This window comes from Gracilinanus agilis, chromosome 2 (assembly GCF_016433145.1).
Source record: "Gracilinanus agilis isolate LMUSP501 chromosome 2, AgileGrace, whole genome shotgun sequence".
In the NCBI taxonomy this organism is placed as follows: Eukaryota; Metazoa; Chordata; class Mammalia; order Didelphimorphia; family Didelphidae; genus Gracilinanus; species Gracilinanus agilis.
In genome coordinates, this window is record NC_058131.1 from 621,440,994 (window position 1) to 621,460,974 (window position 19,981).

At 41.2% G+C, this 19,981-nt stretch overlaps 1 protein-coding gene across 1 annotated transcript in view; it reads left to right on the forward strand.

Moving 5' to 3' along the window:
• The window catches only part of RBM20 (RNA binding motif protein 20), a 237,147-nt gene extending 227,410 nt beyond the window's left edge, over positions 1 to 9,737 (forward strand). The window contains exons 13-14 of the mRNA XM_044662571.1: positions 3,048 to 3,169; positions 9,261 to 9,737. Of these exons, the coding sequence (XP_044518506.1) occupies positions 3,048 to 3,169; positions 9,261 to 9,377 (239 nt within the window). The 3' untranslated portion in view covers positions 9,378 to 9,737. The remainder of the gene's footprint in view (positions 1 to 3,047; positions 3,170 to 9,260) is intronic.
• The last annotated feature ends 10,244 nt before the right edge of the window (positions 9,738 to 19,981 follow it).

Sequence of the window (19,981 nt, forward strand, 5' to 3'; positions counted from 1 at the left end):
GAAGAGAAGAGAAGAGAAGAGAAGGGAAGGGAAGAGAAGAGAAGAGAAGAGAAAAGAAGGGAAAGAAAGAAAGGAAGGAAGGAAGGAAGGAAGGAAGGAAGGAAGGAAGGAAGAAAGAAGTTATTAAGTATATGCCACAATATGTGCCAAGCATTGTGCTAAGTACTAGAAATACAAATATAAAAGAGACAATCTTTCCTTCGTGGAATGTGCATTTTAGTGGGTGAGCCAATACATGTTGGGAAATGATGGCCAAGGAAAGGAATGTCGTAAAAGGAAGTCACAAGGACCTTGAGTAGAGCCAGAAGGACCTGCCCCAGGATATACCCTTTCTAGAAGTGAAGCCAGTGCTTTTTTGATTACTGTTCCCAGGTAGAAAGGGGAATGATGATGAGGATGCAATGTCTGGTGGCTAGTAGAAAGATGGCAGTAAAGCCTGATTAGGTAGCTGAGACCAGGTAAACAGGATGAACTTTAACCAAATTGGACAGTGTGTCCTCTGGGTAGGACCTAGAAATCTAGCCTGGGAGGGTGCATGGGGTTTAAATAACAATAGCAGTCAACATTTTAAGTATTCAGTGAGCAGTAGTTGCTATAGGAATTCCTCTGGGGGTGCTCCCGGTGTACTTGGTTGGCTAGGAAGGTGTGCTGGAGCAGGAACTTGGAACTGAGCCTTTAAGAACGCCCAGGATTCAGATAAGCCCAGAGGAGGAGAGGGAGGCTCCAGTGGGGGGCTAGAGTGAATATTCTAATAATAATAATAATAGATTATGAAACTATAATGCTTTATAGCTCCAAATCATTTTACTAACAAGAAAATAAATGCCTGGTGAATTGGTCTGGGTACATGTCTGGCAAGATGCTGCTGCTTAATAGAAATGATTTTGGATTGTTTGCTGTGTTTTGTACTAGCCCTCCTTTTGTTTAGATAAGATGTGATGGGTATGGGACATGGATGACACATTCATCAGAGCTTATCTCTCTGGCCCCTCTCACCTTAGGGACCTAGCTGGGTGGTGCCACAAATGAAGCCTCAGCTCTTTCCAATAGAATGTGCATTTGAAGATCTCCCACATTTCTCTCCTACTTACACCATCTGTTCCAACCAGATTTTGGAGGAAGAGCCAGTACAACCTTGTAGATAATAATGAAGCAATATCTCAAATTTACCACAGTCAACTGCCTCCTACCAGCCTAGGCGGGTAAAGCTGAACCTGAGGCTGTAAAAGGCTAGGCATCCCTGCTTCTATCCCATTCTATTTCCTGTGGTGGATGTAGTTGGGGAAGCAAGGGCTGTGATAGAGATGAGAGAAAGAGAGGGAGAGAGTAAGAGAGAATATTAGTCTCCTAGATGGCATAGTGCACAAGTGGGTGATTTCTCAGCTGACTTACCTGAGAGCTAGAAAAGCATTTCTATCCTTAGGAAGAGCATGATCAATACTTACAGCTATGTTGAGGCCATAGAGATAGCAGGAAACATCAGGGAGAGTCATTTCAGCTGATCAGTTCCCAGGCTCCAAACCATGAGTTAGGAATCAGTCAGTAACCCTAAGATAGTCAAAGATAACTGAGTGAATGCTGATGAGATAAGGGAGTCAGAGAAGGAGATATGATTTAGAGAGGGAGAGCAATCCTTTTTGGACATGTTGATTTGGGGATAGTCCCAGAATATCTAGATGTAAATTCCGATGGGCAATTAAAAATAAAGGCTTCACGTTAGGAATGGAGGTGTAGAGTCTCCCCCATTGTGCCACAAGTATAACTGAGATTGCCAAGGAAGAAGAATGTACAGGCAGAAAAGATGTTGAAGATATGGCCTTAAGGAAGATCCCCACCTTGAGCAGCCAGGAAAATAAAAAGGACTCAGTAAAAAAGCTAGAGGGGAGTGTTCATAGAGACAGTAACAATAGCTAACATCTTCATAACAGTTGTGATTTGCAAAGAACTTTTACATGACTTATCAGATCCTTACTCCAAAGGGGAAATGCTATTGTTAAAGTGGAAAAAAAGTTAACTTGCTAATTGCAAGCCTAAAATTCTTATCTATTTCAGAGGGCTCTGAGATATATTATGACAATCCCTCCTGCTTAGGTGAACAGCAGTATAGTCATTTAAAGCCCTCTGTAACTTGTGGGCTATGCACAGCTGTTTAGCAGCTGGCTTAAAGTCATTTTTGTTTGGGATAACTCTCTCTGCTTGGTGTCAAGAAATTCCAGAAGCCACATCTTATGGATGGTCTTCTTGCCACCCATATTGCCACCATGGAAATGATGTGTTTCAGACCCTGAAGATGAAAGTGTAGGAGATAAAAGAGATGAAAAACAGGTATCTTCTGATGGCTGAAGGGTTTCTATCCTGAAAGAGGGAAAGCCACAGCCATGAGGGAGAGACCTAGGGAGTTCTTTAACCCTTATAGTTGTATAATACTTTATAATTTTTAACTCTGTCATGTATGTACTAGAACCCAATTCTCCTGATGCTAAGCCCAAAGCTCTTTCTACCATTTACTAATAATAATGTTTATTATGGCAGAATGAATAAAGTACTCAATGTCCTGGTTATGTGATCATGGACAAGTCACTTGCATTTTTTCAGACTCAATTTTCTCATCCATTAAATGGAAAATATAATGGCTGTAATTCATACTTCACCCAGTTACGGTAAAGATCACAGGAGATAGAGACTGTACTTGTGATTTCATCAGTATAAAGAACTCTGGTAAAGAAACTCCCTTTACCATTGCACATCAGCACGTTCCCTGAGACATATAGTTGGTAACATACCCTGAATGTAAAAATATATACTATTACAAATATAATATTGCAAACCTTAAAGCTCTATAGAAATGCTAGCTATTATTATTAGTTTTTTAATTTAAATTTAAATTAAATTCAAGAAACCTTTTGACTTTTAACTTTTGTTTTTTATAACTCTGAGTTCTAAATTCTTTCCTATCTTCTTTCACTGAGAAGGCAAACAATTTAATAAAGGCTGCATGTGTAAGTCTGCCATATTTCTAATTCATTTCTTTGTCTATTCTTTGAAAGGAGTGGAGTTTGTGGTGCCCAGGACTGGGTTTTATTGCAAGTTGTGTGGGCTTTTCTACACTAGTGAGGAGACAGCAAAGACAAGCCACTGTCGCAGTTCTATCCACTACAGAAACCTGCAGGTAAGAAAGAGGTTTCCTTGACCTGAAAGGCCCCTGGCAGGGCTGGGACACCATGCAGAACTCTGGGGCTCTTCCCAGAGGTGCGGTAGGGCATCACCCATTCTCCCATCCCTCCCTTGTCAGAGCCTCAGGGAAGCTCAGACATACAGAGGAAAACAGGTGTGTGTCTGCCCCAGTCTGCCACAAATTGCCTAAAACACACCCAACTGGTTCCTTAGGAAGAAGCCGCACATACTAGTTCCATCACAGAGATGCCCTTGATTCTAAAGGTGGTTTAAAAGGTCATCTCTCCCCTATTCTCTGCATTCCCACCCCACCCCCAATTAAAGCCCAGCTTTGCTCAGTGGGGTATCAGTAGCATCATGACATTTTAGTTAGAAGAATAAGAGTTTGTTGAATTGAGCTGAAAAGGACCTAAAGGCAATATTGTAGTCCAGTTCCTTCATTTTACAAATAAGGAACTGGAGACCCAGAGAAGATTTTCCCAGGGTAACACAGGTGGGGTTCAAACAAGTCTTCTGACTCCAAATTAAGTGAAGGAGCAAGTTATTCCAGGTTGGATAGGGGATTCAGACACTAAAAGCTATTGCTAACAATTCCTACAGAATTCTGCAGACCCCAAATGGCAAGTCAGTTCACCTTTTCACCTCTAATTTAACTTCTAACTACAAGACTCTTAGCAAGTTCTCTTCCTCCTTTTCTGAGTAAGAAAGTATTTATAGGTTATAAAAGTCAGATTTAAAATAGCCCTTTTCCCACAAATTAGAAGGGATATATCAAAACAATCAGAATGCCTACTTGGTGATAAAATGTGATGGAAGGAGATGGATTAAAACACAGTTTTAAGATCCTCTGAGAGAGAGTGTGAGGCAATAGAGAACAAGATTAGGAGTTAAGAGAGATAAAATGCTATCTATGCTTTCATATGTCCCTAGGCAAGTCACTTAATTTTTCTAAGCCTCAATTTTATAATCAGTAAAATAGGGATAATAATAATATCTACTCCACTGTTTTGAGCAACAATTCTCAAAGTGTGGTCCAGGATCTCCCAGGAGTTCCAAACATCTTTTCAAGGGACCTACAAGGTTAAAACAATTTTTATAATAATATTAAATGTTTTAATTTTTTATTTGGAAAATATTGATAGATGTACCAGACATTAATAAAAACACTTTGGGGGGAGTATCTTCACTATTCTTGTGAGTTTAAAGAGGTTACAAGACCAAAAGATTTGAAAATCACTGATTTTAAGGATCAAACGAGTTAATGTATATAAAGTACTTTGCAAACCCTAAATTAGGACTATGTATTTTGTCAGTCCCTGCTACTGTTACTGTTAAAATTAATATTGTCCAACAAACAATTCCACTAAAGTTATCAACAATTTCATTCTCACCAGAATCTTAAGTTATTGGATGAGCTCTGTAAGGCTCCTCTAGCCTAACTATCTATTTCTACCTAATAATCGTGCTGTGTTCTAGATTTTGAAAAGTTGGCTTCTGATTTTGGCTGGGATAGACCTCTGTTACATGTCTAACACCTGTTTGTCAGAAAGCAGACTGGATCAGAGGCCAGAAGGCAGGAGACATGTAGCTGTTTCTACTCCTGACTCCTTGGGTTATATGACCTTTAACTAAGGCACCACTACTGACCTGGTGGCAGCTTACCCTAATTGCAGGCCAAGTGGACTACCAAGGAGAATATTAATAGCTTCCAGAGTTTTGGCCTTGCAAACCCAAACTGGTTGTGACCATTAGCTTCCTAGTTTGTTAAGGGCCATTTGATCTCTGTCCAGAAAACTCAGGGTAATTTGTCACCTTAAAACTATAAGCTTCATGAAGGCAGGAATTCTATGTTATCAGCAATTCAGAAATTGTTAAGTGACTAAACACAGTACTTTCTATCCAGCTGGTGACTAATAAGGATTTTTCAAATAATCAAAAAATTAGTAAGTGAATAAATGGGCTGCTGGCCAGCCCAAGCCTCCCTTATAGTCAGGGATACTTTAATGTTATTACCTGTTCCATTTGCTTATTAGTAATCTTCTCAAAATACATCTGACCTCCACCTATTCCTAGATTCTCTACTAAGAAGAGGCAGTCTGATCCCTAAGCACATGACTGTTTTTATCCCTAGACTACCAAGGTAGTATAACCATCTTTCCAAAGCAAATCTGGAGAAATTCTTATGATCCTGGGCCAATTTTGAAGCAGAGACTTTTGGGTTTATTCAAGTCTTCACCTCTGATTCACTCCAGTTTAGATTCCTCTTTCAGAGCCACCCAGAGCCCCCTCCTCAGGCCCCTTAGAAAGGTTTCTGTCGCTGCAGTTTGCAGGATATTTTCCGTGTAGTCTTGCCACCTTTTCAAACCCCCAAATTGCACGTGTGAGACACGGAAGGCAGAGGAGCTCTCTTAGAAGAGGGCAAATGGACTTAGCTGGCAGCAGGGAGGTGTCCTTGTGGGTGTAGAGTACGGTGCTGGGACTGATAGGGGAGAAAAGGAGGGTGAGGGAGAGCCATGCCCCCAGCATGCTTCAGCCTTCCAGGGGTCACTTTGGTAGACTGACTAGCCAGACTGACCCCAGCCAGACTAAATTACTGGTCAGGCATGTGCACTCTTGTTATAGCTCCAAGGAGACCAGCGGTGTCAGTGAATCTGAACAGATGGATCCGGTTATAGACCTGGAAACAAATAGCATTTGCTTGGCCTTGGTCCCCAGGGAGCATAAAGAGACTCAGAAAAATCATTCTACGTTATCTTTGTACTGTTGCATGTATTCAGTGGGTGGTTCCACGTAAATATGCATTCCATCCAACTCTGTTAACTTGACCATTTGCAGTACCCATTTGCCCTCTCTCATTGTGGTATGCACTTTTGGATAGTAATAAGCCCTAATTTTTATATAGGATGCTTTAGATTTACAAAGCACTGAGAAATACATTTTCTAATATAACCCCCAGAGGAACCCTAGGATGTATTTTTGATACTATTTTAAAAAACAAATTTCACATTCCTCCCTGAGTTCAACCTGGGCCCTTCCACACAATGAAGGTCCCTACCTGTAGGACTCATGAGTAGAATACCATATTTTTTAAAAAAAAAAAACAGATGAGGAAATTGAGACTCAGAAAAGTAAATGAAATTTGCCTTGAGTCACATAGATAGCAAATGGAGACTTCAAACTTCTAGTCTGTTATTGTGACTGACTTGCTGGCACCTAGCACAGTCAGAGCACTGGATGAAGAACCACCAGTCTCTTTATTATCCCTCTTTGGTACCAAAGCAGAGGTCCTCAAAAACATTCAGCAAGCCTGAATGATAACCAGCATTTGGTGAAATTCCCAACAGTTCTTTGAATGATCAGGCAGAATGCCTAAGGAAAACAGAACATCTCAAATATATTTTTTTAAATAGGCAAGTGACTAATAATTTTAAGGAATTGAGGTTATGAGATCTCTATTTTAACTTACAATGCTCACTGGGCCAATTAACCAATTCCAAAAGAAAAAAGTGATGAGTCTCAAACTTTGTCTCATCATGACTAAATTAGCCTATTCTAACTCATCTTCCTTGCCTTCCAAATTTCCTTAAGAGACAAAGCTCTATTTGACCTAAAGAGTGAATTCACTTTTCTCCTTCTCTTTAAAATATGGATGTCCCTGGTCAAATGGCTTCGGCAGATATTTTAGAAGTAGGATGACAACAAGACATGAAGTCAATTTTACTGACTCTTCAGAAATGTGTCATTCTTTGACTAGGAATATCCTTGGTCCAAGAAGAAGAGAGCTTTATGGAAGTATAAAATATAGTCAACATGGCATTTTATTAAGCATTTACTGTATTATATTCCAAGATAATGTCTCAAAAAGTATCACCAAATGAACAATTAATCAGTTGCCATTTATTAATCCCTTCTGTGTGCAGGGTACTGTGGCCAGGCAATGGGAAGATGCAAAGTTTAATTAAGACACAATCCTGTATTTTGAGGAGCTTATAGTCTAGTAGAGGAGTTTGACATCAGCCCAGAGAGCAATAATTAATGAGAAGTTGGATTAGCACTCTGCTTTGTAACTTTTTATGTGAGAATAGGCTGAACAATAGCAGGGAAGAATGAAAGTTCTTTGCATTTTCAGGGAAATATTGGTCCAATTTATTCAAGAAATTAAAATGTGTAGAAGTAAGTAATGTGAAATAAAGTTGAATGTGAAGGAGGTGGTAAGTTGTGATGGGCCTTGAATGAAAGGCAAAGAAATCTGGATTCTACTTGGGAGGCAATAGGAAGCCAATGAAGATTTTTAAGTAGAGGAGTGACATAGCTCTTTACATAAGAAAACTTCTGGCTGTTGTGGGGAAGGATTAAAGTGGGGAGAAAGGAAATGTGGGAAGACCTGTGATGAAACTGTTGTAGTCCTTCAATAAAGAGATAAATGGAAAAGTCAGGAATGTAGCTTAGAAAGTCTGGAGCCAGGAACAGGAGGGTAGGGAAGGCCAACTTGGGCTCCTCCACAAAATGGAAGCCCCAGGAGGGACTCACCAATGGGAGCAGGAGAGATATTCCAGAGTGAGAAGCTTTCAGAGATTATTGGATGTCTCTAAGGATGAGAAAGCAGCAGGGACATAGTTTTGAAGTCTGGAAGCCAGGAACAAAGTTAGGAGGGGAAAGAATAGACAGATGTAAGAGATTGTAGAGGTAGAATTAACAGTTCTTGGTAGTTGATTGGATTTAGGAAATAAGGGAGAGGGAAGAATCAAAAATAATAACAGAGTTTAAGAGACGAGACAGTTGTGCCACAAACTAAAAGAATGAAGTCCTCAGTAAGAGCAATTTTAAGGGAAAAGATAAATTCAAGTTTAGCCATATTAATCTTAAAGTCATCAGTAGGATATCAAGCTAAAAATGTTCTACAGCTAGTTGGGGATTCAAATGGTACTCATCTCTGGAGTTTTAGCAGAATGTATTGTCCCTGAAACACTTTTCTTTTTCTTTTACAAGTTTTTAGTCACTGTTATTATTGCTGTCTTTTGTTTTCGTATTGTAGTCATCCCATAATTTATCCAGTCCACCTGCCCTATATCTCAAATAAAACTGAATCCAACCTTGTAACAAAGGAAAACATAAGCAAAAACAATTTATTCAGAGACTGCCTTTGATCATACATGCAAAATTATCCCCCAGATAATACATTTCTCCATTTCTGCTGAAAGGAAGGTAATATGTGATTCAGTGCATTGAAATTTTGGTAAAATCAGGAGCTATATAGATAATTTCCACTTTGCCCGGGAGTTTGGAGGGGAAGGACTTTCTACAACACTTGCTTCTTCTGAGTCCTGCAACCTCTTCTGGCCTTTGAGTACTTTGCAAATAAACTCTCTGCAGACTGATGTGGTGAGACAATATCTCTCTTTGTTAATACTAAAAGTGAGAACTGATGTTTACAGAGCCCTTAACATGTTCAAAGCACTTTACACACATTATTATCTCATTTGAGCTTAACAGAGCCTCTTAACATGTTCAAAGCACTTTACACACATTATTATCTCATTTGAGCTTATGAGATAGTATATTCATTCCCATTTTTTAGATGAGAAGACTTCAGCTAAGATAGGTTAATTGGCTTAATTATGGTCGTACAACTAGTAAGCAAGTATCAGAAGGATTTGAACTTAAAGCCACCAGGCCACAATGCCCACTAACACTGGACTGAAAGTTAAAAGACTCAAGATCTAGTCCTGGGTCTTCCACTTGTCAGTCACATGGCTTTTTTTTTAAGCTCTTACCTTCTATCTTAGAATAAATACTATGTGTTGGTTCAAAAGCAGAAGAGCAATAAGAGTGAAGGACTTTTTAGGCATGTATACACCTCTAAACCTCAATTTTCATAGCTGTAAAATGGGCTAATAATGTCTCTCCTGTCCACCCTTCAGAGTCCCAGTGGGGTATCAGTTTTGTTGTAGAAATATTTTGTAGCTGTCACTCACTGTGCATATAGAATACATTATTATCTGGGACCTAACACAAGGCCTTGTCCAAAGTAGGTGTTTGTTCAGTCAAGCTCCTGGAAATGAATTTGCTTTCTCTTCCTATCCCAGAAGTATTTGTCCCAGCTGGCGGAGGAAGGTCTAAAGAGCAAGGAGCAGGGCAGCAGCCCGAAGCCAGACGACTGCAGCATCGGAATAGTACCCCACTTTGAGAGAAAAAAACTCTGACCCTGTAGAAAGAAGAGGAGTCGAAATGAGGGATTGATTGCCAGTGGTACCTTGCAGATCTCTAAGGCGACGCTGCTGCATCTTCTCCTTCAAGATAAGGAAGGAAAAAAACAGAGCAAAGGGCATATTGTTGGGGTCTGCAACTGGAGTACCAGAAGAAAGGCTCCCCAAACTGCTCCCACAACAAAGCAGTCCTGGCACGACCTATAGGCAGAGCTGCATGTCCTCTCTGTATGTGTGTGTGCGTGTTTCTCTCTCAAACCCCTTTTCAAACTCTCGCCTGACTCTCCTTGAATTCCGTGCCCCCGTCCTTTTCCTTTTCATATAATCTGACTCCTCAGGGATTTTTAACAAGGTTTAAATTCTTGATGGAATAGAACATGCCAGGCCAAAAGGAGGGTGGATTATCTGGGAGAAGGGCTTCAAAGAGAAATACTTGAATGAAATAGTATTCGTCTCTCTGCTTGCTGTTGGTTGCTTGGGAAAGCCCAGCAAGAGTGCCCAGAGCTCTGGAGTGAGGACGAACATCACCAAGGAAGGCAAGGAGTATATTCTTAAGGAGCCTGATTAAATCTCCTTCATTCTCCAAATGTATGGCCAAGCCACTTGTTTTAGCAATCTGTTTTTAAAGATCCTTCATCCAGTTATTCTGAAAGCTCATCAGCTTTATGTCTTAAGTTAAAATGAAGCAGACTTTGAAAGACAGGCAACAAAACCTTCCTTCTGAAAGCTCAGAGAAGTTCCCTCCAAATTAATCCCTTCCTTCTTTCTTCCCCTGCCCCATTTTTGAGGAGAAACGAGGGCTTGTTTTATTTTGGACAGTAGATAGGGTAAGGATTCAGTTGGGTTAAAATGAAGCATGCACTTCCTCTGCCTCCAGCTAAAATAGCAGTTGGTGTGTGTCCTGGACAAATGACTGCCTTAAAGTGGTGCTCGGAGTCCGATTGAGAAACACCAAAACAATGAAACTGCCAGCCAAGATCCTGTCCTTGACTCACCCGAAGGTGCCTGCATGCTGGGGTGTCTGAGTTGCATTCTTCTTCAAAACCTCCCAACCCAATGGTCTTGAGATGCCCCTTGAGCTTTGGGATTAGCTGAGGAGGAAAGAGGTTACTGAACCCATGTCTAGTCCTTGAGATTCCTTCAACATAGATTTTGTATTTGGGCCTCTTTACAGTTGCTGCCTGGGGATGACCCTTGTTGAAGCTTCTTGCCTGAGGCATTTACTACTTTGTAGTTAAACTCTTTACAGATCTGAGGTGGCCAGAGGGGTCTTTCCTACACTAACCAGAATTCACCTTTCTAGGCCAGAAGCTTGCTTAGTTGCTACATTGGCCTGGCCAGTTAGTCAATAATTCCATGTGTGGTATTTTGCTCCTGGATACTTTTTGTGAAGTTCCCAGTCCTGTGGAGGAAACCTCAGAATGGTGTGAAGCGGAGCCCAGTTCTGCCCTTGTTAGTCAAGACACTCCTGCCAAGTATGTCTGACCTTCTTGGGTCTTTAAAATGTAGACAGAAAAGTCTTTGGAGACTTTAGGATTTGGTGTCATCACCTTTGGCTGCCATAGCACGAGAAGGTAACTAATTTCTTATGGTGAGTTAGAGTTCAGTGGACATTTCAGCCAGACGAGCTGGGTCTGAACCACTAAAATAATACAAAAACCATGACAAGACTATGGAATAGAAACTTTGGACAAATGTAGCCAGAGAGAGGTACAGATATTGGAAACACGTATGTGTGTGAGAGATTTCAGGAAGGCACAAAAGGAAAATAAACCAGTTTGGACATGTCCAGGCTAAAAAGCCACATTTGTCAGTAGAACATTTCAGAACCTCAGGAAGGTTGGTTTTTAAGAGACATGAAAGGGTTTGAGGACTGGAGCTCAATCCAGACCAGCTCCCCTGTCACCACACATCATGAATCCAGCTGCCAAAGGTAGCCTGTGAACAAGGAATGCTTGTACCATGTCCTCAGCACTAGCTGTTCCTTCCTTTCTGGGAAATAGCCTGACCTCATGTGTCTCTATCTTGCCACCACAGGGAGGGGGTGGGATGCGTTTCTCAGCTTTTCTTTGGTTGTGCCATTCACTAAACCAGATTGGGGTAAAACCTTACACCCTTGACATCAGAAAACTGTTGTAGGGGATCACCTTGCCATGGAGGGTGACAGCCTACTTGCTGGAAAATGGGAAAATCCCCCTGCCATAACCAGTTCCATATGGCAGGGTTTCCATGGAAATTTGTATCAGCTGCTCCCCCAGGAACTCTTAGGTCTTCCTTGATGATAAAATGAACATGTCCATGGTGGGAGGGGTGGGGGGCTGGGGAGTGGTTCATCTAACCATATTTCTTCAGGCTTTTTTTTTCTCTTTTACTCCATCAGGATCCTCTATTTACAAAAGATTTCAGGATATACATGTGTACATATATACATATATAATATATATTTTTATACAATACCATTGGCATGATTCTTCACCAATCTTCATAATTTGCACTTTTTATTTCTATATGTATCAAACCCAGTACAGTGTTAAAAGCAGCCCTGGCAAGTTTTTATTCTGTTTAAAGGCGCTTTTCTGCAATGTTTGTTGATCTTTCCAAGTGTCTCCCCAAAAGGGGCCCCCAAAAGCATTTACCATTTTTAGCAATAGATAGATTTGTTCTCTGGATCAAATTGAGGCTTTAACATTAAAAAGGCCTGCTTTTTAAAAAAAATCAACCTCCCTCTCCACCCGGTCCCCAAAAGAAAGCAATATTCAGTCACTGCCCCCCACAGAATTCAGCAAATAAACCGTTGGCTTGAACACTAGTTTAGTGTAGTTGTAGCATCAGGCCGGTATCATCAGGGTTTTCTACTTGTGAAATATCTGAGGCCGTGATCTGTTGAATTATACTTGAACTGGACCAGAACATATTTATTGAGCTTATAAAAATCTTGTTAATTTAAGCTTTGGCTTGTAAATGGTTGGAATTTGTTGAACTTCGTTGAGTGTCTTCTGAGTTGTCACTACTTTTACTGATCCATGTAACTGACCGCAAAGTGTTTTGAGGTGTTTCATAAAAAAATGAAAAGAAAAAAAAAGATTTTAATAAAGGTAATTTGAAAGCCTTTCAGTGAGTAATGGTGTTGGTATATGTCCACAGGAATCAATTTCTAGCTCATTGGGGCAGGGTCAGCAAAGAGGCCAGGATGGGGAACCTCTTTATAACTGGAAAGTTCCAGAAGTCTTTGGTGACTTTTTTTGTTTGTAGAAAGATGGGCTTTGGGATAGCTCCTCTACTAACTTCAAAATGAATAATTTATTCACTTAGCAAACATTTACTAAATCATAGATGTGAAAGGCATTTTTAGTTATTCTGCTTTTAAGAGGTACAATACCTAAATAAATCCTAGACAGGTAGGAAACAATTCTCTTCTTAAAGATCCACAAACCCTTTGTAATTCTTATGTGAGGAGATTCATCTTTGTAACCTTTAGCCTTGATTGTCATTTATAATTTTTTTTCTGATATCTGATTTTATCACTCTACATTTAACCCACTTTTGATCCATTTTTACACAGAAGATCACTCTATTCTCTGTGTACTAACTTGTCAATGTACTCCGTGTTTCTTTTAAAATCTTCCTTTAGGCTTCTCTTCCCCTGGCAGAGTCATGCCAGTCCCTTTGATCTTTCTTCTAAGGTCCAGGTGCCTAGCCCTTCAAAAGAACTAGCTTCTATCCTCTGGGTCCTGGCCCTCTTGTTGACATTACCCTCTAAGTTGTTGGAAAACATGTCCATGGGCCAGAGAGACTTCCTGCTATTAAACCTGATAGCAACTCTGGGGAACATTCCCATTAAATAGGCTACTGGACCTTTGGGCATTTCCCTGGGCATCTCACTGGGCCTGTTGCTGCCCCTCTGCTAAGACCTCAGAACCTACCACAGTGTAAAGTTGAAAGCACTAATTTCAATCAAGTAAATAACAATGACTGAACTCAAAAAGCAATTGTTGGTGGCCCCATGGGACTATGGAACAAGCTTTCTAGGGTGATGAATGTCCCAAGAGATCTGTTCTTAGCCTTTGTTGCTTAATGTTTTTCCTCAAAGACTTTTTCAAAGGCATGGATGGTGCATTTATTTGATCAAGATGGGACAGGTGGCATATTGGATGACACAGTAAGGATCCCCAAAGTAGGTAAAACTTTGAAGAAAATAAAAGGAGATGAAATTTAATCGGAATAAGTGTAAACTTTTGGTAGGTTCAGAAAATCAGCTCTACAAGTACAAAATAGAGGAAGAATGATGGTTAGATATATTTGCTAGGTTCAAAGCTCAACATGTGTCATTAGTGTGTTATAACAGCCAAAAAAGAACTGATGCAATCTTAAATTGCATTAAAGGAATAATAAGCTCCAGAATAATGGAAGAGATAGTCCCACTTTGTTGTATGCAGTCCCAGACACCACGTTTGATGGACGATGTTAACATCTGAAGTATAGTAACCAGGATGATGAGTCTTCACAAGCATGTGCTGTGAGGATTGCTAGTAGAGGACAGAGTGCTGGGCTGACTTATCTTTTTTTTTTTTAACCCTTACCTTCCGCCTTAGGATCAATACTATGTATTGGTTTGAAGGCAGAAAAATTATAAGGACTAGGCAATGGGGGTCAAGTGACTTTTCCAGGGTCACACAGCTAAGAAGTGTCTGAGGCCAGATTTGAACCCAGAACCTCTTGTCTCTAGGCCTGGCTCTCAATCCACTGAGCCACCCAGTTGCTTCCTGGGCAGACTTATCTTCCTGAGTTCAAATCTCATTTTATACATTTACTGTCTGTGCTATCCTGGGCAAGTCACTTAACCATGTTTGTCTCAGTTTCCTTATCTATAAAATGAGCTAGAGAAGGAAATGGCAAACTACTCCAGTCTCTTTGCTAAGTCATAAAGAGTCAAACAGGACTGAGAGTATGGAACAACAACAACCACAATAAAAGGGTAACCTAGAAAATATCCAGAATAGAGTAATCAGGGTTGTTACAGACATGTCCTATGAGGACTGATTGAAAGAAATGAGCTTTAATAGATCCCAAAATATTCATAGCAAAAATTTCTATAATATCAAAAAAAAACTAGGAAGAAAAGTGGGTACCCATTGCTATGGAATGGCAGAACAAACTGATATCAGCGTGTGATGAAATATTATTACACTGAAAGAAACAGAATATGAGGAGTTCAGAAAAACGTGGGAAGATTTTTAATGATTGATGATATTAAGTGAAGAAATCAGAACCAAGAGAATAATATACCCCATAACCACAAGAATGTAAAAGAAAACAATACTCAGAGACAGGCACCAGAATTGAGATAAATCTGATGCCCAGGTTGCTTCTTGGGGCTTAATCATGAAACATGTTTCCCATCTACTGTTAGGAGAAAGATAGTTTGCTACAGGGACAGAATGTTGTGGATGTTGCCAGACGTATCCATTTTGCTTATTAACTGAGGGATTCTGGAACTGAAGGTGGTTTATTTGGAAGGGATTGTGATATAAAAGGCAAAATTAAAAAAAAAAGAAAAGAATAGGCTGAGCAGGTGTTAGCAAGGCCAGACTGTGTACCCAAGTCAAAAATAGACAAATTGCACACAGACCACAGATACGGTCAGGAAAGGAAGGTCAGGAGGACAGAGGCAGCTGGGGGCTGAGTTTTTCTGCATCTGTGATTGTTGAAATCATCTCTTCTAACCTCATTTGAGAGATTCTTCCCTGTTTCCCAGCAGTTCTTAATACACAGCCCAGCACAAAGCAGGCGGCTGTGGGTATTACTCAGTTTCTGTGATCTGGATCAATGACAGGACCTAGAAAACCTGACATTCCCCATTATTAGTTCTCCCCCATGCACTAGTGATGCAAAGGAGTCCCTCCAAGAGACACCTGTAGAAATCGGGATGGTGGACCCTAGAAAATCTCAAGTTCTCTTTTCAGCATCTTTTCGTTCTCTATTGAGTTTCTCTTGGGGGCAGAGGGTGGAAGACCTGTCATAGAAAGCATGTTGCTGGGATTGTACAAGTTCTCTCAGCTCCTAACTGGGAGAAAGTCAGCATGAGTGCTACCCCTGGGAAACTCTGGGAATTTTTCACCAGCAGGCATATGGAAATATCCCAAATCCTCAGAATATTCTGTATCTACTTGTCCAGCTGTCTCCATGCACTTGACCTTCCCTTCACGATTGTTTCTATGGTCTGCATGTACTTTGTTTACCTTTCCTTCTCAAGAATGAACAAAGTCCATGTCCTTGTTAACATCTGCACAGCCCATATGAGATTTGTTTTATTTTGTTTGGCTAGTGTGCTAGAAGTGTGCTTATGCCGAGTATTTTTTTTTCAACCCTTCCATGTCTTTTCTTCCTGATACTCACTTATCTGGCCACTATTGACAAGGAGAGAAAGGGCAGACCCAAGAGTTTAACCCCTCTGTGATTCCAGTCTTCTAAAAAGGACACTTTGCTAAAGGAAGATAATCTTAGAGAAAGTAGAAGCTGCAACCAGAAAACTTGCTGGCATTTGCATTTCTTCATTTCTCCCTGGAGAATCATGGTCTATTCCCCAACACCCATCCTGCAGAGCATTCTGAGTAGGAAATGCAGATCCTTTTAGGCTTGGCTGAGGTTGCCTCCCAAACCTGTCTGGTGAGGAAAAACCTTGCTCCACTGAGGGAAAAGTGCGACTGGGAACCTGCCAGGGGAAGCCAGCAGGTTGGGACAGGGTTGAATCCAATAAAGCAGTTATAGAGGAGAGTTCCTGGGGAGCACTCAGTGCCCCTATGACTTCATATTTCAGGTTCTGCAAAACAAAGGCTGGACAATTCCAGCTGACTGACAAGATCTTGGGTTAACATTTCAGTAAACTGATTTGGTCTCGCCTTCAACACCAACTCAACATGTGATCTTGGTCAAGTCCCTTCACAAAGTTTCCTTATTTGAAGTAAGAAGACAATAATATTTTTATTACCCACCTCTTGGGGTTCTGTTCGGCTCAATAAATAGGCATTGAAGTGTCTACTGTGCTAGGCACTGTGCTGGGGGCTAGAGATACAAAGAAAAAGAAAAACAAAAAAATCAGTCCCTATTCTCAAAAAACTTACACTCCTCTGAGGACAGGACATGAAGACAGTTGAATTAGTATAACGTAATTTGACAAGGAAGAGAGTAATGGCAATGTTGGACACTTCCAAAGGAGGTGAGACCTGTGATGAGCCTTCATGGAAAATAAGGGTTCTAGAAAGCAGAAAGGAGGTGGGCATCTATTTCCAAGCATGGGAGAGCACAAAGCCACAGAGGCCAGCAGGAAAGCAAACCTTGGGGTACAGTTAGGAAAAGCTGCAATGGCAGAGGGGAGAGGTCTGGAAAGGTAGGGGAGAGCCAGATTGGAATCAAGTTGAGAAGAGCATTTTCTCCCAGAAGTGATAGGGAGCCACTGAAGATTTTTGAGTAGCTCCAGTAAGAGAATGACACCATTGAACCTGTGCTTTAGAAAGATCATTTGGGGACCCTGGAGGAGAAGGATGGATTAGGGAAGATTATTGCAAGGAAAGTGCTTTGTAAACCTTAAATGGGAGCTCTTCTTGGTCATGGAGGTGGGGGTATGGATACATCTTACCTATTTCATAGGATAAAAAGAGACATTTAGATCTTTCCAGGTCTATTGTCTTGATTTCTATAGGTGTCCCTTGGAGGGATTCCTTTGCACCACTGGTACATGGGGTAGAACTAATAAAGGGGAATGTCAAGTTTTCTGGGTCCTGGTATCAATAAAGTGCCAAGGGACCAAGTTAGAGTTGCTAGATCATGTGTATTCTTTAGAAAAGGGCAAGAGAGGGGGGCAGCTGGGTAGCTCAATGGATTGAGAGTCAGGCCTAGAGACAGGAGGTCCTAGGTTCAAATCCGACCTCAGACACTTCCCAGCTGTGTGACCCTGGGCAAGTCACTTGACCCCCATTGCCCACCCTTACCACTCTTCTGCCTTGGAGCCAATACACAGAAGTTAAGAGTTTAAAAAAAATAAAAATAAATAAAAAAGAAAAGGGCAAGAGAGAGGAAGCTAGGTAGCTCAATGAATAAAGAGCTAGACTGTAAGCAGAAGGTACTGGGTTAAAATTTGATCTCAGACACTTCCCAGCTGTATGACCCTGGGCGAGCAACTTAACCCCAGTTGCCTAGCCTTTACTGTTCTTTTATCTTAGAAATAAAACTAAGTTTTGATTCTAAGACATAAAGTAAGAAGAGGAAGGAAGGAAGGAAGGAAGGAAGGAAGGAAGGAAGGAAGGAAGAAGAGGAAGGAAGAAAAGAAGCTACAGTATATGTCCCACCAAAATGGGCCAAACTACAAGCCCGCCTTCAAGGGCAATGCTCATAAACTCTTGCTATACCAGGTACTACCATTACCTGCATCACAGAAGGCACTTACTGTGTACCTTCAATTGGCACAATACTAAATAGAGTTGTTCAGGTGTGAACTCTGTCTGCACAGAGGTTACCATTTATATGTCATGGCAAATGAGACGTGATAACACACAAACACATACGAATAGCAAATTTCCTCCCTAAAAAGCCTTATTTCATTGTCCCAGTGTGCTATGGAAATGACCTAGAGTTCTTTAAGACTGACATTGGGGGCAGCTAGGTAGTACCAGGTCTGAGGTTGGGAGGACCTGAATTTGGGTTCAAATCTGGCCTTAGACACTTCCTATTTGTAGGACTTGGGAAAGTCACTTACCCCCAATTTGGCTAGCCCTTGCCTTGCTTCTCTCTGAGAAATGATACTAAGACAGAAAGTAAGGGTTAAAAAAAAAAGACTGACAGTAGTGTCTAAATTCTTGCAGGCTCTGATGACCTGGTAAACCTTGGAGTATGGGTGGATTGGGGAGTTTAGGCACACTTTTCTTGCCCCAAGTCATACTCACATTATCCATCTTCATAAGTACAGAAATTTGTTTCACCCTGTTATGCTGACCAAGGTTTTCCCTGGAGAGCAAAGGCTAACTCTCCTTGGCTGCCCACTTGATACTAAAACATCCCCCACTTCTTTCTGTTTTTCCCCTTTACTGAGAACACCACACAGCTGACACATTTAATTCTGTCTTAAAATCAGCTTGGTGGCACAGTGGATAGAGTGCTAAATTTGGAGAGAGAAATGAACAAAGTTCAAAACCTGACTCAAACTCCTTGTGGGACCTTGGGCAAGCCACTTAATTTTGGCTTTCTTGTATGTAAGATGGGGCTATTAACTGCTTCGGTGGATTCTGGGAAGAATCAAATAAAATAATGCAAACAGAGAATGTGCTCTACAAACCTTAAGAAGTGCCATGTAAAATGGTGGCTATTTTTAATAGTATCTTCATCATCATCATCATCATCATCATCATCATCATCATCATCATCATCATCATCATCATCATCAAGTTGTTTCTCTGAGCTAAGAAAGGCACTTGCCAGGTCAGTTGTAGTCTGTTTTGATCCTGTGATATTGGTCTCTTTTCTGTGCCATGAACAAGACACTCCATCTCTCAACCCATACATTCTCCCTGGCTGTCTTGTCTCCTCTGCCTGGACTGTTCTCCCTCCTCCACTCCAACTTCTGAGCTCCTTGGCTTTCCTTAAATCCCAATGGAAATCCTACCTTCTACAGGGAACATTCCCTATCCCCTCTTAATTCCAGTGCTTTCTTTCTGTTAATGATTTCCTCATTAGCCTCTATCTAGCTTGCTTTGTATATATTTGTTTGCATGTTGTCTCCACCACTAGATTGTGAGCTCCACGAGGGCAAGGGCCATCTTCTGCCTCTTTTTTATATTCCCAGGGCTTAGCCACAGTGCTGAGCACACTGTAAACACTTAATAAAACGTTGATTGACTTGTTGATGGTCTAATGACTTTCAGGGCCAAGGGTCCAGCAGTAGAATGCTCTGAAGTAACGTTTTTGGGGTCAGGCGATTGGGGTGAGCTTGGGGGATTGACTGGGGACAGAAGAGCCCATGTCTGGGGTGTTTTGAAAGGTGGAGGGAGGTAGGCTGGGGAGGGGGAAGGGTAATCACCTGCTCGGTTACTAGTACATCTATGAGGTGATAGCGATAACAATGTTCTGAACCCTGTGTTCTTCCTGTTTGGTACTGGAGGGGTTTATCGAGCGAGCTGCAAGTCAGGGGTTCATCCCTTTCTAGATTTTTTGCTCTGTTGCTACCCTCAGAGAAGCAACAGGAAGAAGTAACCCTCCGTCCCACTAACCCTCCCTCCCCTCCTCCCACGGATGCCTTTAGAGCGCGGGTTCTTAGGTTGGGGTTCAGGAACTTGAGTTTTAAAAAAAAATATTCTGACAACTGAATTTCTCTAGAATTGATTTCCTTTGTGACTCTTCAGATTGTGTTATATGCAATTCAAAAACATTAGTCTGAGGAGGGGACTTGCCAGAAGTGTCCACGACAAGATAAAGGTTAAGAATGCCTGCCTTAGAGTGATTGTAGCAGCCACAGACACAGACCTGCTGGTGTGGAGGCTCATTCCTACTTCCCTAGGCTGGGCCCCCCCAAAGTGCCGCCTCCAACATGTGTCCCAGAGCATTCCCTCCCC